Genomic DNA, 25,438 nt, shown 5'->3' on the forward strand with positions numbered 1-25,438 from the left:
GAGCAGTAGGAGTAGCAGTGTTTTCTGTGGTAATCCATGTTTCCGTCAGCGCCAAGAAGTCGAGGGACTGGAGGGTAGCATAGGCTGAGATGAACTCTGCCTTGTTGGCCGCAGAACGGCAGTTCCAGAGGCTGCCGGAGACCTGGAACTCCACGTGGGTCGTGCGTGCAGGGACCATCAGGTTAGAGTGGCAGCAGCCACACGGTGTGAGGCGTTTGTATGGCCTGTGCAGAGAGGAGAGGACAGGGATAGACAGACACATAGTTGACAGGCTACAGAAAATGGCTACAATAATGCAAAGGAGATCGGAATGAAATGAATTAAACATCTGGGAAAGCGATAGAGCGGGGCCTCCCTCACTTACGTTTCACTGAAACACTCAAATATAACTCTCCCAACTTCCACCTCAGAAACTATAATTGTTGTAAACTACAGCGGTTCAATGTTTTCTAGGAATAGACTAACTTAGTTTATTCAGCTAGCTAACTTGGTACAGTATTCTTCCGTGAAAACCGTCAAGGGCACCGAATCCTATGACTCCACAGCCAATTAGCATGCCAGCCTCCAACAACACGGTTTAGCACCAATACTCGGCCACAATAAACCACCGGTGTGTCAACACGCCAAGCAGATCATTAGTGTCCGTGTCTAACGTTGTGTAAAGTTCTGGGTTAGTCCCGACAGCTTGACCGAGTCCGTCGTAAACTTATTCAGCCAGTTAGTTAGCTAGAATAGTTAGCATACTAGCTAGCCATTGCTCTCTGCCAACGAAAAAAAAACTCCTCCCACGGCACAAACACACAGAGAGAGCCAAGCTAACGTTAACTAGTCACCTATGTCCCGAATTCCCTTGAACGACTCTGGTTACCAGTATGTAAAAACAAAACACAAATGTAGGTTATAACTTACCCCTAGCAGCTACTGTTAACCAGCCAAGTGCAAAGCTAGCCACTGAATCGACTCAGCCAGTTTGCGTCTGTTCGCTAGGTCGTTCCAGCTATTGTTTAGTTAGCTATCCAGGTAGCAACAAGCTAGCTACATTTCGAGCACAGTAGCTACTAACTACCTAACGCCAACGCTTCAGACAATGAGGTTAGAAAAACAGCTGAATGGTAGGCAGCTAGCTGGCATAATTACAGGTACTCTCAAGCGTGAAACAACTATCCGCAGTTGCTAATAGTTACCAGTAGCTACCCGCTAGCTAGTCCAGGTAGTGGGTTGGCTAGCCTCGTGCTTCACCGGGCTCAGGCGAATACAATACTTACCTACAATAATTACCTACAATAACCTACGATAACTACCTACAATACCTAACTACAATCTAAATACATGGTGTAAGCTTTACTCGACACCATATAAGCCATATAAGCCAAGCTTACCTCCCGCCAGAGAGAGACACAACCTTACCCGACGACTCACCCTCTTGACGCTTGGCATTCAGGCCAAAGAGTTCAATCTTGGTTTCATCAGACCAGAGAATCTTGTTTCTCATGGTCTGAGAGTCTTTAGGTGCCTTTTGGCAAACTCCAAGCGGAGTTTTGGCAAACTCCACAAATTTTTTGGGGAAATTATATTACAAATAAAAACCGGAAATATCACATTTACATACAGTAAGTATTCCGACCTTTTACTCAGTACTTTGTTGAAGCACAATTGGCAGCGATTACAGCCTCAGGTTTCTTGGGTATGATGCTACAAGCTTGGCACACCTGTATTTGGGGAGTTTAACCCATTCTTCTCTGCAGATCCTCTCAAGCTCTGTCAGGTTGGATGGGGAGCGTCACTGCACAGCGATTTTTAGGTCTCTCCAGAGATGTTAGATCGGGTTCAAGTCTGGGCTCTGGCTGGGCCACTCAAGGACATTCAGAGACATGTCCCGAAGCCACTCCTGCGTTGTCTTGCCTGTGTGCTTACGGTCATTGTCCTGTTGGAAGGGGAACCTTCACCCCAGACTGAGGTCCTAAGCGCTCTGGAGCAGGTTTTCATCAAGGATATCTCTGTACTTTGCTCCGTTCATCTTTCCCTCGATCCTGACTAGTCTCCCAGTCCCTGCTGCTGAAACACATCCCCACAGCATGATACTGCCACCACCATGCTTCACCGTAGGGATGGTGTTGGCCAGGTCATGAGCGGTGCCTGGTTTGCTCCAGACGTGATGCTTGTTTCTCATGGTCTGAGAGTCCTTTAGGTGCTTTTTGGCAAACTCCAAGTGAGTTGTCATGTGGCTTTTACTGAGGAGTGGCTTCTGTCTGGCCACTCTACCATAAAGGCCTGATTGGTGGAGTGCTGCAGAGATGGTTGTCCTTCTGGAAGGTTCTCCCATCTCCACAGAGGAACTCTGGAGCTCTGTCAGAGTGACCATCAGGTTCTTGGTCACCTCCCTGACCAAGGCCCTTCTCCAAGGCCTTTCTCCCCCGATTGCTCAGTTTGGCCGGGCGTCCAGCTCTAGGAAGAGTCTTGGTGGTTCCAACCTTCTTCCATTTAAGAATGATGGAGGCCATTGTGTTCTTGGGGAACTTCGATGCTGCAGAAATTTTTTGGTACCATTCTCCCAATCCAGTCTCGGAGCTCTACGGACAATTCCTTCGACCTCACGGCTTGGTTTTTGCTCTGAAATGCTCAACTGTGGGACCTTATATAAACAAGTGTGTGCCTTCCCAAATCATGTCCAATCAATTGAATTTACCACAGGTGGACTCCAATCAAGCTGTAGAGACATCTCAAGGATGATCAATGGATACAGGATGCCCCTGAGCTCAATTTTGAGTCTCATAGCAAAGGGTCTGAATACTTATGTAAATAAGGCATTTCTGTTTTTTAATTGTAATACATTTGCAAAAATTTCTAAAAACGTTGTTTGACTTTGTCATTATGGGGTATTGTGTGTAGATTGATGAGGAAAATGTTTTATTTAATCCATTTTAGAATAAGGCTGTAACATAACAAAATGTGGAAAAAGTGAAGGGTTCTGAATACTTTCCGAATGCACAGTAACTCAGAGAAAATACATATCACATATGGCGTTCCACAAGGTTCGATTTTGGGTCCGGTACTTGGCTGCATTATCAGAAAGCACAGCATTGATTTTCACTGCTATGCAACTTTACATTTCTGTGTCACCAGAGGATTTTAGCGCCACAGATAAATTATTAGACTGTATTTGTGATTTAAATAGTTTGATGGCTTATAACTTCCTCCAGCTAAATCAAGACAAGAGAGACTCATCCATGCTTTTATTACGTCGGCTCACTTGACTACTGTAATGCTCTCCTGTCTGGTCTACCCAAGAAAGCCATTGGTCAACTGTAAAACATACAGAATGCTGCAGCACGGGTACTGACCAAGACCAGACGGAGAGCACACATTACACCGGTTTTCAGGTCTCTGCACTGGCTGCCTGTGAGTTTTAGAATTAATTTAAAGGTTATTCTATTGTTTTTTTAAATCAATCCACGATTGTGCACCCCAATACATATCAGATATGCTTTTAAGTTAGGGACTGGCCTTTTAACTATCCCAAACCCTAGGACTAAGAGGCATGGAGAGGCAGCCTTTAGTTACTATGCCCCCACCCTCTGGAATAGCCTGCCACAGAACCTGAGGGGGGCCGAAACTGTGATTTTTTAAAAAGAGATCTTAAAACACACCTTTTTAGCTTTGCTTTTTCCTTAAGGTGCTTTTTAGTCATTCAGTTTTTATTGTTATTCTTTTGTTTTTTATCCTCTTATGTTTGTTGTGTAGTAAATATTTCAGTTTTTATTTTAATAGTTTTTATTCGTTTTTTCCTGTAAAGCACATTGTGTTGCATTCCATGTCTGAAATTTGCTGTATAAGTAAAGCTTGATTTGATTTGATTTGATTAGGTCACTTTAAGACTTAAAATCTAATACATTTTACACTTCATATAATTTCTGCTCTGCATGTAATTTTATCTGTTTAAGCTGTTTGGATTGTTGATTGCTGTAACACAGTGCACCATTGAACAAGAGACCCTGGTCTCAAGTGGGATTTCCTGTATAAATAAAGGCTAAATACTGTAAAAATATCTAAAGTACCATCTTTTCATTTCGGAACAGTTTAAGTGCTCTTGAGGCGCGTAATCAACTGTGAGAATGCACTGCCGTCTCTCCCCCCCCCTCGCTCTCTCTCTCTCTCTCTCTCCGTCTTTCCTTCTCTCTTTCATCTCTCTGTTATATTGCCTTATTTATTCTCTCCATTGGGCCACGTGCCGGTCTTTAGCAGTGGGTGGATTTCATCTAACAAGAGATGGAGGGATGGTGAAATGGGGGAGGGCAGCCTGGTAGCAGCATAGCTATGTTTCTTCAGAACGGGCTCTTCTCATTCCTGTCACATGTATTTATACCAGAGAGTCGTTTCACTCTGACACTGGAGGAAATAGACTTGTAAGTATTCAAGTGATGGTTTGATATTTTATTTAAATGATTGAATTAAACATTTATTTTACCAGTGAGTCATACTGAGACCAAGGTCTCTTTTACAGATGAGCCCTGAATTTCATAAATTACAGAAAATACACACATCAATATCAATACAAAATGCAAGCAGAAAGAAAAACACGGTCATAAAAAACAACACATTCATCAGTAATAAGTTCCCCAATCATCTTTCTGAATTGCCCTAGAGGCACCAGAATATCAAGTTTAAGAACATTTTGAAGATTGTTCCACAAATAAGGTGCAAGAAAACTAAAAGCTGATTTACTTAACTCAGTGGAGACCAAAGGGATTTCTAGAGTTAGACATCCCTGAGAACGGGTGTGTATGTGGGCCACAACAGCCCCTCTCACACACGGACAATGTAATGTCACAGACATTTGCGGGTAACGGAAGGGATGGGGGGTCCTTGTTGCTGTGGAACTGATTACCTGTTTGCCTCAGTAACAATCAGTTACACTTTTGATGCAAGGTCTTGTATGAGAATCCACAGCCATTTTCCAAGGAATCATTAATATTGAATTTTCCTTTGTAAGACTTGAGGCAGTGATATCACTGTTCAAAAGCTTGAAGCTCAAATCAAAGCTTGAAGCAGTGATATCACCCCCCCCCCCATAATGTTGACACAGTGATCCTGTCTTCCAGGTTGTCACCTTCCTGTCTGAGAGCTGCGTAGCTGGAGAAGAATGTGTTGAGAAGGGCTCCATGGAACAGGGTACATTTACGGGGTAAAGGAACCACTTGGTGCATCATAATGGAGTGCTGAAAGCCAGAGTATTCCCCAACCCTGTCCTCCACATCACCCCCAGAGCGAGAGAAAGGGTTGAAACCATAGCAACTGCCGTGTCCTGTGAGTGAGATCTTTTGAAGATGCCACACTTTCATCTGGATTACATTCAGTAGTGGAGCTGCACCAGCGGATGAGATTTTGCCTCGTGAACAAGATCTCTGTGTGTGTGTGTGTGTGTGTGTGTGTAATGTATCGATCTATGTGTGTACATATCTCTGTGTGTATGCAGTCACAGCTAGGCTCATCAAGGCTGTCAATGATCAACCAGGCTCAGGTTTTCAGCAACATGAACAACATTGTATATTCTCTCCCATCTGTGAGCATCACTCATAAAAAGGGTGACTGCCTGGAAATATAGAAAACAACAACAACTCTGATAATACTACAAGTATGGACAAATAAAATTGTATTTGTCACATGCTTCATAGACAACAGGTGTAGACTAACAGTGAAATGCTTACTTACGGGTCCATTTCCAGATAAGATAAAAAATAAAATAGAAATAGAAGAATAAATACAGAGTGAATAGCGAATAAAAATAAAGAGTAAAAATAACAGTTTTATATAGGGAGTAGAAAATAACATGGCTATATACAGGGAGTACCAGTACTGAGTCGATGTGCAGGGGTACGAGGTATTTGTCCACAGCCAATAGCACTACTAGTAATTCACATTGGACAAGACCATAGCGAATGTCGGCCGTGCGCAGTAGATCATCTGCTGGGTGTCGATGAACAGTGGCTACTCAAGAAATCGGCAAAGTCTGTTTTGTTCTTAAGGAACTACACTACCAGTCAAAAGTTTGGACACACCTACTCATTCAAGTTTTTTTTATTTTTTATTTTTTATTTTTTTTTACATTGTAGAATAATAGTGAAGACATCAAAACTATGAAATAACACATATGGAATCATGTAGTAACCAAAAAAGTGTTAAACAAATCAACATAGCCACCTTGATGACAGCTTTGCACACTCTTGGTATTCTCTCAACCAGCTTCATGAGGTTGTCACCTTGAATCCATTTCAATTCACAGGTGTGCCGTCTTAAAAGTTAATTTGTGGAATTTCTTTCCTTCTTAATGTGTTTGACCCAATCAGTTGTTTTTTGACAAGGTATAAAGAAGATAGCCCTATTTGGTAAAAGACCAAGTCCATATTATGGCAAGAACAGATCAAATAAGCAAAGAGAAATGACAGTCCATCATTACTTTAAGCCATGAAGGTCAGTCAATACGGAACAGTTCAAGAACTTTGAAAGTTTCTTCAAGTGCAGTCGCAAAACCATCAAGCGCTATGATGAAACTGGCTCTCATGAGGACCGCCACCGGAATGGAAGACCCAGAGTTACATCTGCTGCAGATTATAAATTCATTAGAGTTACCAGCCTCAGAAATTGCAGCCTAAATAAATGCTTCACAGAGTTCAAGTCACAGACACATCTCAACATCAACTGTTCAGAGGGGACTGTGTGAATCAGGCCTTCATTGTCGAATTGCTGCAAAGAAACCACTACTACTAAAGGACACCAATAAGAAGAAGAGACCTGCTTGGGCCAAGAAACACGAGCAATGGACATTAGACCAGTGGAAATGTGTCCTTTGGTGTGGAGTCCAAAGGATTTGAGATTTTTGGTTCCAACCGCCGTGTCTTTGTGGGACGCGGTGTGGGTGAACGGATGATCTCCGCATGTGTGGTTCCCTCCGTAAAGCATGGAGGAGGAGGTGTTATGGTGCTTTGCTGGTGACACTGTGATTTATTTAGAATTCAAGGCACACTTAACCAGCATGGCTACCACAGCATTCTGCAGCGATACACCATCCCATCTGGTTTGGGCTTATTTTATTTGTATTTTATTTATTTTTTTAGTCATTTAGCAGACGCTCTTATCCAGAGCGACTTACAGGAGCAATTAGGGTTAAGTGCCTTGCTCAAGGGCACACCGACAGATTTTTCACCTAGTTGGCTCAGGGATTAGAACCAGCGACCTTTCGGATACTGGCACAACGCTCTTAACCACTAAGCTACTTGCCGCCCTAGTTAGTGGCTTAGTGGGACTATCATTTTTGTTTTTCAACAGGACAATGACCCAACACACCTCCAGGCTGTGTAAGGGCTATTTTACCAAGAAGGAGAGTGATGGAGTGCTGCATCAGATGACCTCCATAATCCCCCGACCTCAACCCAGTTGAGATGGTTTGGGATGAGTCGGACCGCAGAGTGAAGGAAAAGCAGCCGCCAAGTGCTCAGCGTATGTGGGAACTCCTTCAAGACTGTTGGAAAAGCATTCCAGGTGAAGCTGGTTGAGAGAATACCAAGAGTGTGCAAAGCTGTCATCATGGCAAAGGGTGGCTATTTTGAAGAATCTCAAATATAAAATACATTTTGATTTATTTAACACTTTTTTGGTTACTGCATGATTCCATATGTGTTATTTCATAGTTGTGATGTCTTCACTATTATTCTACAATGTAGAAAATAGTAAAAATAAAGAAAAACCCTTGAATCAGTAGGTGTGTCCAAACTTTTGACTGGTACTGTATGTTGCACTCAAATGTATCTGGTACGCAGGATTTGTTCCTACATGTTTCTTACGTGTATCATTTTGCTCCTGTTTCAGACCTTGCCATCAATGAGGAGACCAGGACTTGTGACTGACAGAGGAAGCTTTGACAACAACACAACCTCAGACAAAAGAACAATGATGCGTATCCAGGGTCAGACTGACTGGTAGACTGGTAACCATCGCCATGGCGTTTTGCAACGGCAGCCTGCTGGCTAGGTGTGCCCCCCTGATGGAGCCGGACGAGGAGGAAGGGGTGGTGATTTCGCCGCCGCCGCCGCCAGGGGTTGGGGCTACTAGTCCCCTAATGCCTGTCACCCTGCGTGTGATGCTGGCCGCCATCATGATCTTCATGATCACCATTGGTTTCCTGGGCAACGCCATCGTGTGTCTGATCGTCTACCAGAAGCCCGCCATGCGTTCCGCCATCAACCTGCTCCTCGCAACACTGGCGTTCTCTGACATCATGCTCTCGCTGCTTTGCATGCCCTTCACTGCCGTTACCATGGCTACAGCTGACTGGCGCTTCGGGGGAGGGTTCTGCCGTGCTTCCGTTATGCTCTACTGGCTCTTTGTCCTGGAAGGCGTGTCCATCCTCCTCATCATTAGCGTAGACCGCTTCCTCATCATCGTTCAGCGGCAGGACAAGCTGACGCCGCACCGCGCCAAGCTGCTCATCGTCGCTTCCTGGGCGCTGTCCCTCTGTGTGGCGCTCCCGTCCGTGATCGGCTGGCGGGCGGGCGCGGCGGGGGTGATGGGCATCAGGGAGGCCTGGGCACCACAGTGCGTGCTGGGCTACAGTGAGTCGCTGTCCGACCGCAGCTACACGGTGCTGCTGGCAGTGGCTGTGTTCTTTGTGCCGTTCGGCATCATGCTCTACTCCTACCTGTGCATCCTCAACACGGTGCGCCGCAATGCCCTACGCATCCACAACCACACCTCTGACCAGGCCAGCCTTCCAGCCCTCAACCAGGTCAGCAAGCTGGGCCTTACCGGCCTGCAACGGCCCCCCAAGGTCAACATGGACATGAGCTTCAAGACCCGGGCCTTCACCACCATCCTCATCCTCTTCATCGGCTTCTCTGTGTGCTGGCTGCCCCACACTGTTGTCAGTCTGCTGGCTGTGTTCAGCCGAAGGTTCTACTTCAGCCCGGCTTTTTACCCTGTCAGTGTGGGGGCACTTTGGCTCAGCTACCTGAAGACGGTTTTTAACCCTGTCATCTACTGCTGGAGGATCAGGAAGTTCCGGGAGGCGTGTCTGGAGTTTATGCCCAAGAGCTGCAGGCTGTGTCCCAGGTTGCCGGGCCGGAGCCGCAGGAGGGTGAGGCCCAGTAACATCTACGTGTGCAGTGAGACCCAGTCGGCTGTGTGAGGAACTAACGCTCCCTCTGAGAACACTTTCTGGTAACAGTGTAAAGCAGAGGTCACCAACCCTGGTCTTGAAGAGCAACAGGGTGCTCCACTGGTGTGAAGGACCTGATATACCCGCTATATGATTTGTTAAGACATCAACATGTCAGCAGGATAGACAGCTTGCTGCTGAAACATTGCTGTCTTCTGATTTTTTGTATTTATCTGAGCAAGAGTAGTCAGGACAGTACATTCTTGTATTTTTACCTCCCGAGTGGCGCAGTGGTCTAAGGCACTGCATCGCAGTGCTAGCTGTGCCACTAGAGATCCTGGTTTGAATCCAGGCTCTGTCGTAGCAGGCCGCAACTGGGAGACCCATGGGGCGGTGCACAATTGGCCCAGCGTTGTCCAGGGTAGGGGAGGGAGTGGCCGGCAGGGATGTAGCTCAGTTGGTAGAGCATGGTGTTTGCAACACCAGGGTTGTGGGTTCGATTCCCACGGGGGGTCAGTATAAAAAATGTAATAATAATGTATGCACTCACTAACTGTAAGTCGCTCTGGATAAGAGCGTCTGCTAAATGACGTAAATGTATTTTGTCTAAAGTGCTGTGGACACTGGACAGCCGTGAACAGAGGGACTCTCTGTCTTTGTGTGACTGTGTTTTTATCCCTTCTCCTAAAAAATACATGAAGAGAGTACAAATGATGCACAACCGGGAACAGAGTATTCTATTGAACCATTTCCCAGTTTTTTACCCAGATGGCTGTTCTATATGTCTAATACTAAAAGTAAATGAAAAGGTTGAACCTGTTGTCGAACACAGACCACGTTAAGCTGTCCCCTACAATGTCAATGGTTGTGTTGCTGGGATACTGAAGACCTCTATTGATTGTAGGTTGCAGAATGTATTTATGTGTGTGAAACCCATATCTGACCCATATCTTCCACAGCAGAACACACAGTCTGTGCTGTATGTAATTAATCTCCATCTGTACAATGGTTAAACTATTTACTGAGAGTAGTTCAGATCTAGGGCATGCCATGTCAACTCATACACTTTGCGTAAAGTGTGATTATCTCAATTATGCTGCCTTAGTTGAAAGAAAAAACACATGTACTGGATGTACACATCAATGCCCAGGAAGTAGGCACAGATCTAGCATTAGCTTGCCTTACCCAAACTCATAGTCATAATAACCTTAAGATAGTGCCTAAATAGATCACGGAACAGGCCTTAGATCTGTCTGAAAGGAACATAGTTTACTTTTTTCAGCGTTTCTTTCCATTCGTCCACACTGCGCTGCGAGAACTGACTGAGAGAAAACACCTCTATGAATCTTTGTTAGATTTTCATAACAGAGCAGAATAAAAGTATCTATAAAATCATGTTTATCACTGGTTTAGATCATGTGAAGGACACATAGACAAAGTGGAAGGACATAAGGAAAGGAAGCCACTATAGATAATCGAGACGTAGCCCATTTGAGCCTCCTCCTTAGCCTTGTTACCTTGATGATTGGTGGGCTTCGAGGGGAGAGCGAAGATGGCGGATGGCGAAATGACGCGAGACAGAAAGAAGGGCACGAGGTACAAACCTTACAAACTGACGTCTGTGAAATACAAGCCGAGTACTTTCAAGTACAGGAGAGATAATTACATGTTCCTCTCCGGACAACCCTGACCAGTCGACGGATAGTGAAATCTCAGAAATTGAACCTGACAAGTGAAGAGGAAGAACCTGCGCAGACAGGTGAGGTGAAGGCTTACGAGCTTCACCCCAATGATCAGGAAAATGCCTGAGATGACTCTGGCCCAGTGGGAGTATGATATGTGGAAAAGGTGGATCCATGTCTTTTGGCCGATCCGTTTGTGTTATCAGGTTGGATGAAGAAGGATCTATGCGTTTCACAACTCGGGACGAAAGCTGTGTCCTGCTTTGCTCTCCGGAGCAGAGTGCCACTGAAAGGAGTGATAACTGGGGTGGCATTGAGTGTTGAGGTGGATTGACTAAAGTTGAGGATCCTCGGTGTCTGTGATACACGCCGTTTGGTGCGACACAGACCTGGTGGCGAGTGCGAGACTGAGGAAACCCTGTCTGTCCTTCTGAGTTTTGATGCAGTCTGTTTGCCTGATAAAGAGCTTTTGTTTCAAACCCACTATGGTGTTTCAGGTGCCAAGTTTATGGTCAATTTGCTGCAGTATGTAGGAGGGAGATTCCGAGGTGTGAGAAATGTGCAGGAGGGCATGGGACAAAGGAGTGTGTACACTCTTAGAAACAAGGCTTCCAAAAGGGTTCTTCGGCTGTCCCCATAGGAGAACCCTTTTTGGTTCTAGGTAGAACCCTTTTGGGTTCCATGTAAAACCCTTTCCACAGAGGGTTCTACATGGAACCCGATGTGGAAAGGGTTTTACATGGAACCCAAAAGGGTTCTACCTGGAACCAAAAAGGGTTCTTCAAAGGCATCTCCTATGGGGACAGACGAAGAACCCTTTTAGGTTCTAGATAGCGCCTTTTGTTTTCTAAGACTGTAGTTTTGGTGGAAAGAGTGGTGTGTTTCAATTATGAGCGTGGCCATGTTGCTGGGGAACAGAAATGTCCTGTGCTCAGTAAGGTTGGCTTCTTGGCGTTTATTGCTATGGTCATTAATTGTACCGCACAGATGGAAAGGAAATCCCAGAAGATTGAATTGGTAGTAGCAGCAGCGCATACCTTTTTGGGTGGCAGAGATTTTAGTGCAGAAGAACTACAGAAGGTTTTGAGAGAAGGGGTTCCAGCCTCCCAGGCCGACGCCCTGGTGTAGGATCTGTTAGGGCCAAAGTTGTGGGAAGGGGTGGTGGGGGTGTGGTGGGGATAGTGGTATATATATATATATATATATATATATATATATATATATATATATATATATATATATATACAGTGCCTTCCAAAAGTATTCATCCCCCTTGGCATTTTTCCTATTTTGTTACATTACAACCTGTAATATAAATTGATTATTTATTTGGATTTCATGTAATGGACATACACAAAATAGTCCAAATTGGTGAAGTGAAATGAAAAAATTACTTGTTTCAAAAAATTCTAAAAGATAAATAACAGAAAAGTGGTTTGTGCATATGTATTCACCCCCTTTGCTATGAAGCCCCTAAATAAGATCTGGTGCAACCAATTACCTTCAGAACTTAATTCACCTGTGTGCAATCTAATTGTCACATGATCTCAGAATATATACACCTGTTCTGAAAGGCCCCAGAGTCTGCAACACCACTAAGCAAGGGGCACCACCAAGCAAGCGGCACCATGAAGACCAAGGAGCTCTCCAAACAGGTCAGGGACAAAGTTGCAGAGAAGTACAGATCAGGGTTGGGTTATAAAAAAATATCAGAAACCTTGAACATCCCACAGAGCACCATTAAATCCATTATTAAAAATTTGAAAGAATATGGCACCACAACAAACCTGCCAAGAGAGGGCTGCCCACCAAAACCCACGGACCAGGCAAGGAGGGCATTAATCAGAGATGCAATAAAAAGACCAAAGATAATCCTGAAGGAGCTGCAAAGCTCCACAGCGGAGATTGGAGTATCTGTCCATAGGACCACTTTAAGCCGTACACTCCACAGCGCTGGTCTTTATGGAAGAGTGGCCAGAAAAAAGCCATTGCTTAAAGAAAAAAATAAGCAAACACGTTTGGTGTTTCGCCAAAAGCCATGTGGGAGACTCCCCAAACATATGGAAGAAGCTACTCTGGTCAGATGAGACTAAAATTGAGCTTTTTGGCCATCTGGTGCAAACCCAACACCTCTCATCACCCTGAGAACACCATCCCCACAGTGAAGCATGGTGGTGGCAGCATCATGCTGTGGGGATGTTTTTCATCGGCAGGGACTGGGAAACTGGTCAGAATTGAAGGAATGATGGATGGCGCTAAAGACAGGGAAATTCTTGACGGAAACCTGTTTCAGTCTTCCAGAGATTTGAGACTGGGATGGAGGTTCACCTTCCAGGAGGACAATGACCCTAAGCGTACTGCTAAAGCAACACTTGAGTGGTTTAAGGGGAAACATTTAAATGTCTTTGAATGGCCTAGTCAAAGCCCAGACCTCAATCCAATTGAGAATCTGTGGTATGACTTAAAGATTGCTGTACACCAGTGGAACCCATCCAACTTGAAGGAGCAGTTTTGTGTTGAAGAATGGGCAAAAATCCCAGTGGCTAGATGTGCCAAGCTAATAGAGACATACCCCAAGAGACTTGCAGCTGTAATTGCTGTAAAAGGTGGCTCTACAAAGTATTGACTTTGGGGGGGGGGGTGAATAGTTATGCACGCTCAAGTTTTCAGTTTGTTGTATTATTTCTTGTTTGTTTCACAATAAAAATATTTTGCATCTTCAAAGTGGTAGGCATGTTGTGTAAATCAAATGATACAAACCCCTCAAAAATCCATTTTAATTCCAGGTTGTAAGGCAACAAAATAGGAAAAATGCCAAGGGGGGTGAATACTTTGCAAGCCACTGTGTATATATATATATATATATATATATATATATATATATATATATATATATATATATATATATGGTTAGATGGTGGAGCAATTTCCTTTTTTCTTCCCATTTCGCTTTTCTGTGAACAAATGTGCAATGCACTTTCTGAACTGTGAAAGGCAGCAATTCGCAACAAAGCATCTAGTCAAACGATAGAAGAGAAGCAGAAGAGAGTGCCAGAGATAGACAGACTTGTAAATTAGTCTAAGGAACAGAAGTTGTGTTTTGAAGAAACGCCATCATTCCGAAGGACAAGCAATACAGCGAATGAAGGCGCGACATGAGCGTGGTGGACGGATAGATGTGGTTATGGACAGCGAGGAAGAAGGAGACGAGCCGAGTGCAGTGGGAAGATGTGTGCCAAGTACAAACCGTATTCTGCTCTCTCTCTGATAGCTCAGTGAGGATGAATTACCTGTGGTGGCCGGTGTGGTGAAGACCTCGGAGTCTGAGCCTCACCCTGATGGTCATGCGAAGGATGATTCGGGCCCAGTGGGAGTGACATTATTTGAGAAAGTGGATCCCTGCCTTTTGGCTGATCCATATGTAGTCTCAGGCTGGGTAGAAAATAAGTTGGGTACTGTTAAATCGGTGAAGGTAGCTCGAAGTGGACTTGATTTTCTGTGTTTCTTCTGTCCAGAGGGACAAGACCTGTGACTTGCTTTGCTCTCCGGAGCAGGGCATCTTTGAAAGGAGTGATTACTGTGGTGGCGTTAAGTGTTGAGGTGGAGCAACTGAAATAGAAAATTCCCTGTGTCTGTGATGCCCGCCGTTTGGTGTGACGCAGATCCGGTGGCGAGCGTGGTGAAACTGAGAAGACATTGTCTGTCCTTTTGAGTTTTAAAGTAGTCTTTACCTGATGAAGTCATGTTAGGATACGTCAGTTATCCAGTGAGAGCTTTTGTGCCGAACCCACTAAGGTGTTTCAGATGCCAAGCTTATGGTCATGTTGAAGCAGTGTGTACGAGGGAGATTCCGAGATGTGAGAAGTATGCAGGAGGGCATGGGACAAAGGAATGTGTAATATTCGTGGAAAAAGCTGGGTTTGTCAATTGTGGGGGTGCCCATGTTGCTGGGGATCAGAAGTGCCCGGTGTGAGAGAGACAGGTTGAGGTTGCCAGGGTCAGACTAGAACAGAAGGTGTCATATGCTGAGGTAGTGAAGAGAGCAGAGGATGATGGGTCAAGGGTGAGTAGTAGGCCTAGGCCAATATAGAGTGATATGAATTTGTGCATCAGCAAGGTTGGCTTCTTAGCATTCATTGCCATGGTTATCAACTGTACCACAGAAATTGAATGTAAATCACAGAAAATAGATGTTGTGGTGGCAGCAGCAGAGAAGTACTTGGGTGTACACGCTTTTACTGCAGAAGAGTTACAAGGTGTGTTGAACGAAAGAGTCCTGTCCTCCCAGGCCGTCGGCCTGGTGTAGGATCAGTTAGGGTCAAAGTAGTGGAATGGGGAGGTGATTTGAATTGTTATGAAATAGTGGTATATAGGTGTAAGGTTTCCTTTCCTTTCCCCCTTCCTTTTTTATTTTTGTATCACAAAATGTAACGTGATTGACCACACACTACAGCACAGTAGGTGGCAGCATGCACAAACAAAATGTGTGAACGCCATGATACCAAAGAAGAAGAAAGTGTCTAGTCAGCCGGAAAACCACAGAAAGAAGAAGAAGATTGGTGGATAATCTTTTTTATGTTAGGACCAATGGTTAGGATAAAGATGAGTCTGTCACAATAGGAGAGACATTGTTGGAGAAAGTGGACCCCTGCCTTTTGGCTGATCCATATCTGGTTTCAGGGTGGGTGACAACGGAGTTGGGTGCTGTGGAATTGCTGAAGGTAACACAAAGTGGTCTTGTGATGATTGTTTGTGTTTCTGCCAGTCAGAGGGAGCAGGTGCTCCGCGCCACACGAATGGGGACAAGAGCTGTGACTTGTTTTGCTCTCAAGAAAAGGGCGCCATTGAAAGGAGTGATTACTGGGGTAACGGTAAATGTGAAAGTGGACCAACTGAAGGGGAAGATTCCCGGTGTTTGTGATGATAGTAATTTGGTGTGACGCAGACAGGGTGGCATGAGTGGTGAAACAGAAGAGTCATTGTTCTTTTGAGTTTTGGTGTTTTCCCAACAAAGTGATGTTAGGATATTTCAGTTATTCCCTCCGAGCTTTTGTGCCAAATCCATTATGTTGTTACAGGTGTCAAGCTTATGGGCATGTGACAGCAGTGTGTAGGAGGGAGGTTCCTAGGTGTGAGAAATGTGCAGAAGGGCATGAGACAAAATAATTGTGTAGTATTGGGGAAAGAAGCGGTATGTGTTATTTGTAGGGGTGCCCATGGGGCTGGGGATCAGAAATGTCCGGTGTGAGAGAGGAAGGTTGAGATTACCAGGGTTAGAGTAGTGCACAGGGTCGTATGCTGAGGCAGTGAAGGAAGTAGAGGAAGATAGGTCAAGGGGGAGGGATCCTGAGAGGATTTGTGTGAGTAGTAGATCTGTGCCAATACAGAGGGATAGGCCAACGAGTGATATATGCAGTAAGATTGGCTTTCTAGCGTTCATAGTAATGGTTATCAGATGTACCGCAGGGATGGAACGTAAGTCGCAGAAAATAAAGGTTGTAGTGGCAGCTGCAGAGAAGAATTTGGGTGTATGAGATTTGAGGTCAGAAGGGGTGTATTCATTATTATAAACTGGGTGGTTCGAGCCCTGAATGCTGATTTGCTGAAAGCCGTGGTATATGAGACCATATACCATGGGTATGACAAAACATTTATTTTTACTGTTCTAATTACGTTCATAACCAGTTTATAATAGCAATAAGGCACATCTGGGTTTGTGGTATATGGCCAATATACCACGGCTAAGGGCTGTATCCAGGGACTCCGCGTTGCGCCGTGTCTAAGAACAGCCCTTCGCCGTGGTATATTGGCCACACAGGAGGTTGGTGGCACCTTAATTGGGGAGGACAGGCTCGTGGTTATGGCTGAAGCGGAATCAGTGGAATGGTATCAAATACATCAAACACATGGTTTGATGTCATTCCATTTTTGCCATTCCAGCCATTATTATGAGCCGTCCTCCCCTCAGCAGCCTCCACTGATTGGCCATATACCACACCCCCTTGTGCCTTATTGCTTTAGTGCACACCGTAGCTAAACGTTTCTTATTGGACACATTCAGGTAGCTAGGTCCCTCCCATAGAGAATGATAGAGGACTCTTCTGTATCTGTCCCATTATGGCGTCTGTGAGCGCACGGGCAGCGCCATGGTTTCCACTAGATAGCCCATTCATGAAGTCAAAATCATAGAACATTTTGCTTTTTGGTCTTCATTTAAGGTTAGGGTTAGGCATAAGGTTAGTAGTATGGTTAGGTTTAAAATCATATTTTAAAGACATGCTCCGGTATTTTGTCGACAAAGTATTTTTTAAACCTCCAGCTCTGGGCTGGATGTGTCAATGTGTAATTCATAAATGTATACTCTATGAGCAAAATGACTGTCTTACCTCAATTAGCCACAAAATCCCTAGTTTAAAGACACTGTTTTCTTGAAGCTGTGCCGCGACATTTTCCCTTTATTTTCCCCCACATGGACCAGCCCCCTAGCAATTTGAGTTCTAGCCAATGAGCTTCAGCCCCACGCATTTGAGTGACAGCTAGCGAAAGGCCTGCCCAGCGTAATCCAATGAGGTTGCAGGGCGGGCCCAACAGTGCACATATGTGACATAGTACGTAATATTCGGGGACAACTTTTGGCTCTTGAGTGCTACTTTCAGAACTACTGGCTAAAAAGTATACAAAAGTACTGGAGAATCAGTATATCAGACTGTTAAATAGCCATCACTAGCACATTAGAGGCTGCTACCTATAGACATAGACTAGAAATCACTGGCCACTTTAATAATAATAATATGCCATTTAGCAGACGCTTTTATCCAAAGCGACTTACAGTCATGCGTGCATACATTTTTGTGTATGGGTGGTCCCGGGGATCGAACCCACTACCTTGGCGTTACAAGCGCCGTGCTCTACCAGCTGAGCTACAGAGGACCACTTTAAGAAATGGAACACTAGCCACTTTAATAATGTTTACATATCTTGCATTAATACATCTCATATGTATATACTGTAGTCTATACTATTCTACTGTATCTTAGTCCATGCCGCTCTGTCATTACTCATCCATATATGTATATATTCTTAATTCCATTCCTTAGATTTGTGTGTATTGGGTATATGTTGTGAAATTGTTAGATATTACTTGTTAGATATTACTGCACTGTCGGAGCTAGAAGCATAAGCATTTCGCTACACCTGCAATAACATCTGCTAAACACGTGTATGTAACCAATAAAATTTGATTTGATTTGAGAAGAGACATTTTAGAAATAAGCACTTTGTGGCTGTGGTAACTAGTGATGACCCAGCACCATTGAGGCCAACTCCATTTTGAAGCTGTCTATTTTCTTCTTCTACTACTTCTATGACTGAAGGGCGCATACTTCCACCTGGAGTGTGTTGTCTGAACAGGTATAAAGCCAAGGTTGTCGATTTACTGCCACCTGCAGTTATGGAATGTTTGCTCACAAGCATCATTCATTGGCTGATCCATTCTGATGACCCGGATGGAATTATGTGATCCTTCCTTAACCCATAGGAAGTCCCACCCAGTTAACTACTTCAAAATGGCACTAGATTCCTCCATTTCTATGGTCCCTCCCTGTTTTGGCAGGTTCACATCCGTTTGATTCCTTGTAAATACACCCCAGCACATGGTTAGTGTCTTTCAGCTGTCGGATTTGATGAGGCTCTAGCTAAAATGTGACATGTCTTGGCCCTTGTCCCGGACAGAAAAAGATAAGCACCGGAGATGATGGTAGCCGTTACCGGCTCACAGAACTCTACCTCTGGCACGTCATCCACCTCCCGCAGAGAGCTCTGCCCAACAACCGCAGATGAAAGAGAATGGAGTGGACCCGAGCATGACAGAGCACGGCTAGCGGACAGTCTCACTTTTTTCTGAGTGTGAATCCAGTCTTGTTGCTTCTAGTTTATGTTAGCAATACAAAAATACCACTGAGTCACTGACTTTACTTAACTAATGTACTGCCTGGTGTTGTCACCAGGCAAGCCTAAACTCCACCCATGCAAAACCTGCTGATTAGAAGGTCCTGTGTAGATTGTATTTTCAACCAGCAACCATCAGCAAATAACACTGATCAAATTTTTTCACAATTTTAAATTGTTAGTTGTATCATCTGTTGTACAATATGATTAAAATATATATATATTTGACTGCACTGGGCCTTTGAAGGTAGACTCAGCGTTCCAACACGATGCAAGACTTTGCTCTCACACAGTCATACAGAGTATCTGTGCATGTGCACGTGCTAGCTACAGGATCAAAACAGCGGAGAAGTTCAGCCTAACGCTTCAACACTCTTTGTTGTGGAAATCAGCTGCTGTTTGCTGTTTACGTCATGTATCGCTGAGTCTACCGTTAAGTATGTCTCTCCGCAGTTTAATGGCCACAGACTGACAGGCTCAATAAAATGAGTTATTTTGCTACGGTAAAAGCCAATGACTCCAAAATGATACTCCTACTGTAGCCTCAGTCAGTATCTTCTGTTTTGTCTTGCAGCTCCAGTAACAACCACAACAGGAAGAGGCCTCTGGTCGTGTTAGATGGCAGCTGCTCTATAAGTGGCCCTGTCAGACTGAAGAAGCCAGGGGGTGACAGACAGCCCCCTCCCTCCATGAACCTCTATATCCCCATATGCAAGCTGTCCAGCACCACCACTACCCACTCTTCATCCTCCCACTGCCCAGAAGTTCTGGGGAGACCCTCCTCCCCCACCTCAGTTAATCTCAAACAGGAGGCAGACGGCTCGGTATGGAACCTTAGTATCTACTGGTCTTTTTGTAAAGATAATAATTAGTGGTCACCAACCCTGGTCCTAGAGAGCTACAGGTTGCAGGCTTTTGTTCCAGCCTAGGGCTGTGGCGGTCATGAAATTTTGTCAGTCGGCGATTGTCTAGCAAATAAATAACTGCCGGTGTGATACAAATGTTGACGTTAATTAACATAAACACATTTAGCATCTCCTGGCTTCCACGCATTGCCTACAAGCCACTAATAAATCCATTAACATAAACACATTTTGCATATCCTGGCTTCCACGCATAGCCTACAAGCCACTGATAAATCTATGTAATATAGCCTACACCATCACAATAAATCCATTCTTTATTTTAGACAGGTCTAAAGAAACATGATACGAAGAAAATGTAGTCTATTTCAGAAGAACAGAATAGCATACACTGAGTTGTCCTTATGTTAGGCCCTGATTTGGCTATGCCACATGGTTGTGGGCTACACTAGTTAATTTAGGAGACAAGATTTGCTTAGAATTCCGTGGCATTATTTCATATTATTTTATAGTATGAAGAATACAATTGAACATAGCTTAATAAAATAGAGAGGATATTTTCTCCAAACATTTGAGGAAGTGTGCACATGCAGCTATTCTGTGTTGAGCGGTTAACAAAGAAACAGGTCCTCCTATATGCTTCATTAAGAGTTATTTGTGTAACTTTAGTTGTGATATAAATGTTGGGCTGTATGTTTTGATTTTTAATACATTCTAAGGCTGCATGATGTGACTAATGATTATTTGAAAAAAGTTGCATGGAAAGCCTGAGCTCTGCTTAGTTTTTTGCGCAGGCTGTACACACTTCATCAGTCACTCATTCACAATTTGACAATTTGATAATGCCTCGAATTTCCCTGCTGCATCCCCTTTGTGAGGCCTTAATGCCCCCTAAACAAATCCATGCCTTTTGCGGCCAGTGGCTGTTGTGCCCTTGGGCTGACGACAATAATTATTATTCCCTTCTCCCTGCTGCATGCCGAAGCACCTCTCACTCACATGGCTCTCTGTCACGTGATCAGGTCTTTCTACAGGCTACAAGTGAAGACAGACACATCCGGGATGCAACTGCGCACATCCTCATCCAATTCCGAGGCGCATATTGAAGATATTGGAACTGTCCTCATTTACTTTTAGTCAGCCAACAAGATGAGTAGGCCTAACAAACAGCAAAAGCACTAGCCAATGTCAATCTACTATCCCCCATAGTACAAAAGTTGACTTTTTCTATTCTGTGCAATAAATAAATATTCCAAACATAGTCTGGACAGTTGTAGGATGCGATAGATCCCAAATTCATACAACAACTAGCATCAAAAAACCTGTTTTAAGCAATGAGCCTGACGCAACAGATGAGAACATTTAGCTTAAAATGTTGATACACTTTTTGGATATTTCTTCACATAATAAGCGCAGAAATGCGCACACGGAAATACACTATAAGCGCAAATGTTCCATTAGCAGGAAAACACCATTCTCAAAAATGACCACAAATGCGATTATGCATGTAATGCTTGTATTATAAAAGTGCTGTGTTTGCCAGTTAGGCTCTACACCCTTTGTAAAGCGGATTAATGTACTTCATTTTAAGAAGTTATTTGGCCACTTTAGTTGTGATACAAACCTTATCAAAATATATAGGCCTATGGGCTAGGCTACATGAGGTGTGTGACTAGGCTGGGCATCATTCACAAGTGATAGGCTAATATTGTCACCCATCACACTATTCTTGATTTAATCTTGTCTTTACATACATTGCATTCGGAAAGTATTCAGACCCCTTGACTTTTTCCACATTTTGTTACATTACAGCCTTATTCTAAAATGAATTAAATTGTTTTTTCTCCTCATCAAACTACACACAATAATAATGACAAAGCAAAAACAGGTTTGTAGATCTTTTAGCCAATTTATTAAAAATAAAAAACAGAAATATTGTGTTTTCATAAGTATTCAGACCCTTTACTCAGTACTTTGTTGAAGCACCTTTGGCAGCGATTACAGCCTCGAGTCTTCTTGGGTATGACGCTACAAGCTTGGCACACCTGTATTTGGGGAGTTTGTCCCATTCTTCTCTGCCGATCCTCTCAAGCTCTGTCAGGTTGGATGAGGAGCGTCGCTGCACAGCTATTTTCAGGTCTCTCCAGAGATGTTCGATCGGGTTCAAGTCCGGACTGTGGCTGGGCCACTCAAGGTCATTCAGAGACTTGACTTGACCGAAGCCACTCCTGTGTTGGCTTGGCTGTGTTGCTTAGGGTTGTTGTCCTGTTCGAAGGTGAACCTTCGCCCCAGTCTGAGGTCCTGAGCACTCTGGAGCAGGTTTTCATCAAGGATCTCTCTGTACTTTGCTCCGTTCATCTTTCCCTCGATCCTGACTAGTCTCCCAGTCCCTGCCGCTGAAAAACATCCCCACAGCATGATGCTGCCACCACCATGCTTCACCGTAGGGATGGTGCCAGGTTTCCTCCAGACGTGACACTTGGCATTCAGGCCAAAGAGTTCAATCTTGGTTTCATCAGACCAGAGAATCTTGTTTCTCATGGTCTGAGAGTCCTTAAAGGTGCCTTTTGGCAAACTCCAAGCGGGCTGTCACGTGCCTTTTACTGAGGAGTGGCTTCTGTCTGGCCACTCTACCATAAAGGCCTGATTGGTGGACTGCTGCAGAGATGGTTGTCCTTCTGGAAGGTTCTCCCATCTCCACAGAGGAACTCTGGAACTCTGTCAAAGTGACCATCGGGTTCTTGGTCACCTCCCTGACCAAGGCCCTTCTCCCCCGATTGCTCAGTTTGGCTGGGTGGCCAGCTCTAGGAAGAGTCTTGGTGTTTCCAAACTTCTTCCATTTAAGAATGATGGAGGCCACTGTGTTCTTGGGGACCTTCAATGTTCCAGAAATCTTTTGGTACCCTTCCCCAGATATGTGCCTAGACACAATTATGTCTCGGAGCACTACGGACAATTCCTTCGACCTCATGGCTTGGTTTTTGCTCTGACATGCACTGTCAACTGTGGGACCTTATATAGACAGGTATGTGCCTTTCCCAATCATGTCCAATCAATTGAATTTACCACAGACGGACGCCAATCAAGTTACAGGAACATCTCAAGGATGATCAATGGAAACAAAATTCACCTTAGCTCAATTTCGAGTCTCATAGCAAAGGGTCTGAATACTTATGTAAATAAGGTATTTCGTTTTTTTTTTATACATTTGCAAAAATGTCTAAAAACCTGTTTTCGCTTTGTCATTATGGGGTATTGTGTGTAGATTGATGAGGGGGGGAAAAATAATTAAATCAATTTTAGAATAAGGCTGTAATGTAACAAAATATGGAAAAAGGGAAGGGGTCTGAACACTTTCCAAATGCGATGTATACTAAATAATATATGTGTGAAATTTGTTTTGATTTATAATGGACCATTATCATGCACCTCTCGAAACAGGGTCAGGGGGAAAAAATACATGTAATCTATGCACTTAAATAGTGAATGGAGGACGCTTTTCCCGTGGTTAATTTTCATGCCAGCCAGGTAGGCTATACACCTGTTGTAAAGAGAAGCAATATGCTTAATATTAGGAAAGTTGAGAAATAAATATAGTAGGCCTAGCTTATAGAAAGCTGATGGGATCCTCCTCTTTTTAATAGAGGCCATCACTCTGTTTTCTCACATAGTTACATAGCCTATAGTAATGTTGTGCAACATGAGCTCATGGGCTCTCATGAAGTGTTTGATTAGATTTTTGATTTCCTTTGCATCAATGTCATAGTGATTAGAGGGACAATATAGTGCTGACTACCAGGCAGTTAGCAAGTTTGGTAGGCTACTAATGACCATCAGCAGCATCAGAGCTTGGAGAAGCCTAATTACCGTGACTAAATGGTCACCTGGAATTTGACTGCTGTCATGACTCGTGACCGCCGGTGTGGCGGTAATACAGTCACCATAACAGCCCTATTCCAGCCCAACACTAAAACAATTGATTCAGCTAATCAGGGTTTTGAAGTATTGTTTTATATATATTTTTTTACAGTTGGACTGGACCAAAAGCCTTCATGGTCAGTAGCTCTCCAGGACCAGGGTTGGTGACGGTATTGAATCATTTTTGGGAATGTTGTTGTTATGTCAATCTGATCTGTGAATGTCTTCTGTAAATGTCACTGTCTCTGCAGGGTGAACTAAAATCTCCAGAGGTGATGAAAAAGATCAAAAAAGTTAAATGGCCCTGACCCTTGACCCTACAGACCCACCAGTCCACTATAGAGAAGAGCAGCCTCACACTGCGGGTGATTCTCTACCAGTCGGGACAACCACACAACTTTACCAACATTGGAGTGGTGACATGCGTCCTCATTTCCCTACCTGTCCCCCTGGACCCTAGAACTTCTCTCTGACCCATTACCTGACCCTCAAGTGTCCTTACAGTGAGTTATCCTGTCCCACAGCACCCTCCCATGGAGCCAGAGTGAACTGTGACTCTACTGACTCCTACTGTAGACATGGCACCACAATATATGTCCATGAGTATTTTGTGGAATAAGCAGTTTAACCCTCTATGCTGCTCCATGCATTATACTTCTGTGATGCTGCCAGCTACTCTTACAGTATTTGTTTCAGAGTTCAGTCTTCCAGTGCTGGTTACAGACCTAGAGTGATGGAGGCTGATGGTACTTAAAGCGTAATAGGAAAACTTAGGGTCTACAATGATGAATGCATATATTCATTTTCATACGTCTTCATGCGTCTGTGTGTAGCCGTACTGTACCATATCCACATGTACTGCAAACACAGTGGGTCATGACAGGTTAGGGATTTTGAAGAGTTTTGATACTGATTGTTAATCTATTAGTGCTGTGACTGACACTTTAATTTGTAATGAGATGATTAGCTAGTGTGAATTGCCTTGTATGAAGCCTTGAGTGTGTGCATTTGAATGAAACGGAAGTCCACCACTAGATGGTGGAAGAGAATCAGTCCTGCATGATTTGCAAGAGCACGAGAAATAAATTGTTCCTAATCTAGGATCAGATTAGCCAAACTTGAATCGTACCCTTAACTATTAGGGCATTAAAGCATATCTAACAGTGGAGGTTCCTCAAAGGAGGAAGGGGAGGAAAATTGTAAACATTTAAGTTGTCCTTTTTAGATAAAACTATACTAAATATAATCATGTCACCAAATAATTTATTAAAACATACAATTTTGCAATGAAGGTCTACAGTAGCCTCAACAGCACTGGGTATATTGACTACAATCAATCAATACAAAACCTAGGAGGCTCATGGTTCTCACCCCCTTCCGTAGACTTACACAGTAATTATGACAAGTTCCGGAGGATGTCCTCCAACCTATCAGAGCTCTTGTAGCATGGACTGACATATTGTCCACCCAATCAAAGGATCAGAGAATGAATCTAGTACTGAAAGCATAAGATAGAGCTAGCTAGCACTGCAGTGCATAAAATGTGGTGAGTAGTTGACTCAAAGAGAGAGAAAGACAATAGTTGAACAGTTTTGAACAAATGTATTTATTCCAAAATGAAGGAGACGCAAGACACTTTCAGTGTCACTTACTTAGCTAGCAAATGCAGCTAGTTAGTTACGCCTACTCAAACATCCTGTTCAAACAGAGGGATGCTATGTTAGCTTGCTGGCTATGACTATCCAGCACAACATTGGAACTCTTCCAAGTCAAGGTAAGCTTTTGATTTTACTAACTTATTGCCACCGTGGCCCGCCGGTGTAAGAGCTAAACTTACTAACGCGTTAATTATATTAGCTATGTTGACTATGACGCTACTT

The 25,438-nt window shown here is 43.9% G+C and overlaps 1 protein-coding gene across 4 annotated transcripts in view; it reads left to right on the top strand.

The window, feature by feature from the left end:
• LOC121554181 (high-affinity lysophosphatidic acid receptor-like) overlaps positions 1–24,799 on the top strand; it is a 36,037-nt gene extending 11,238 nt beyond the window's left edge. The window contains exons 1-3 of one of the 4 annotated variants that reach the window (XR_005997652.2): positions 18,339–18,733; positions 19,352–19,601; positions 23,810–24,799. Coding sequence is in view for 2 of the 4 variants with exons in the window: in XM_041867662.1 (XP_041723596.1) it covers positions 7,994–9,178 (1,185 nt within the window). In the remaining 2 variants the exon portion in view is untranslated. Of the gene's footprint in view, positions 1–5,099; positions 5,183–7,863; positions 9,431–18,338; positions 18,734–19,351; positions 19,602–23,809 lie in introns of those variants that run through there. The other 3 variants (XR_005997651.1, XM_041867662.1, XM_041867670.1) reach the window with 3 other exon arrangements.
• The last annotated feature ends 639 nt before the right edge of the window (positions 24,800–25,438 follow it).

Source organism: Coregonus clupeaformis, chromosome 23 (genome assembly GCF_020615455.1).
Source record: "Coregonus clupeaformis isolate EN_2021a chromosome 23, ASM2061545v1, whole genome shotgun sequence".
In the NCBI taxonomy this organism is placed as follows: Eukaryota; Metazoa; Chordata; class Actinopteri; order Salmoniformes; family Salmonidae; genus Coregonus; species Coregonus clupeaformis.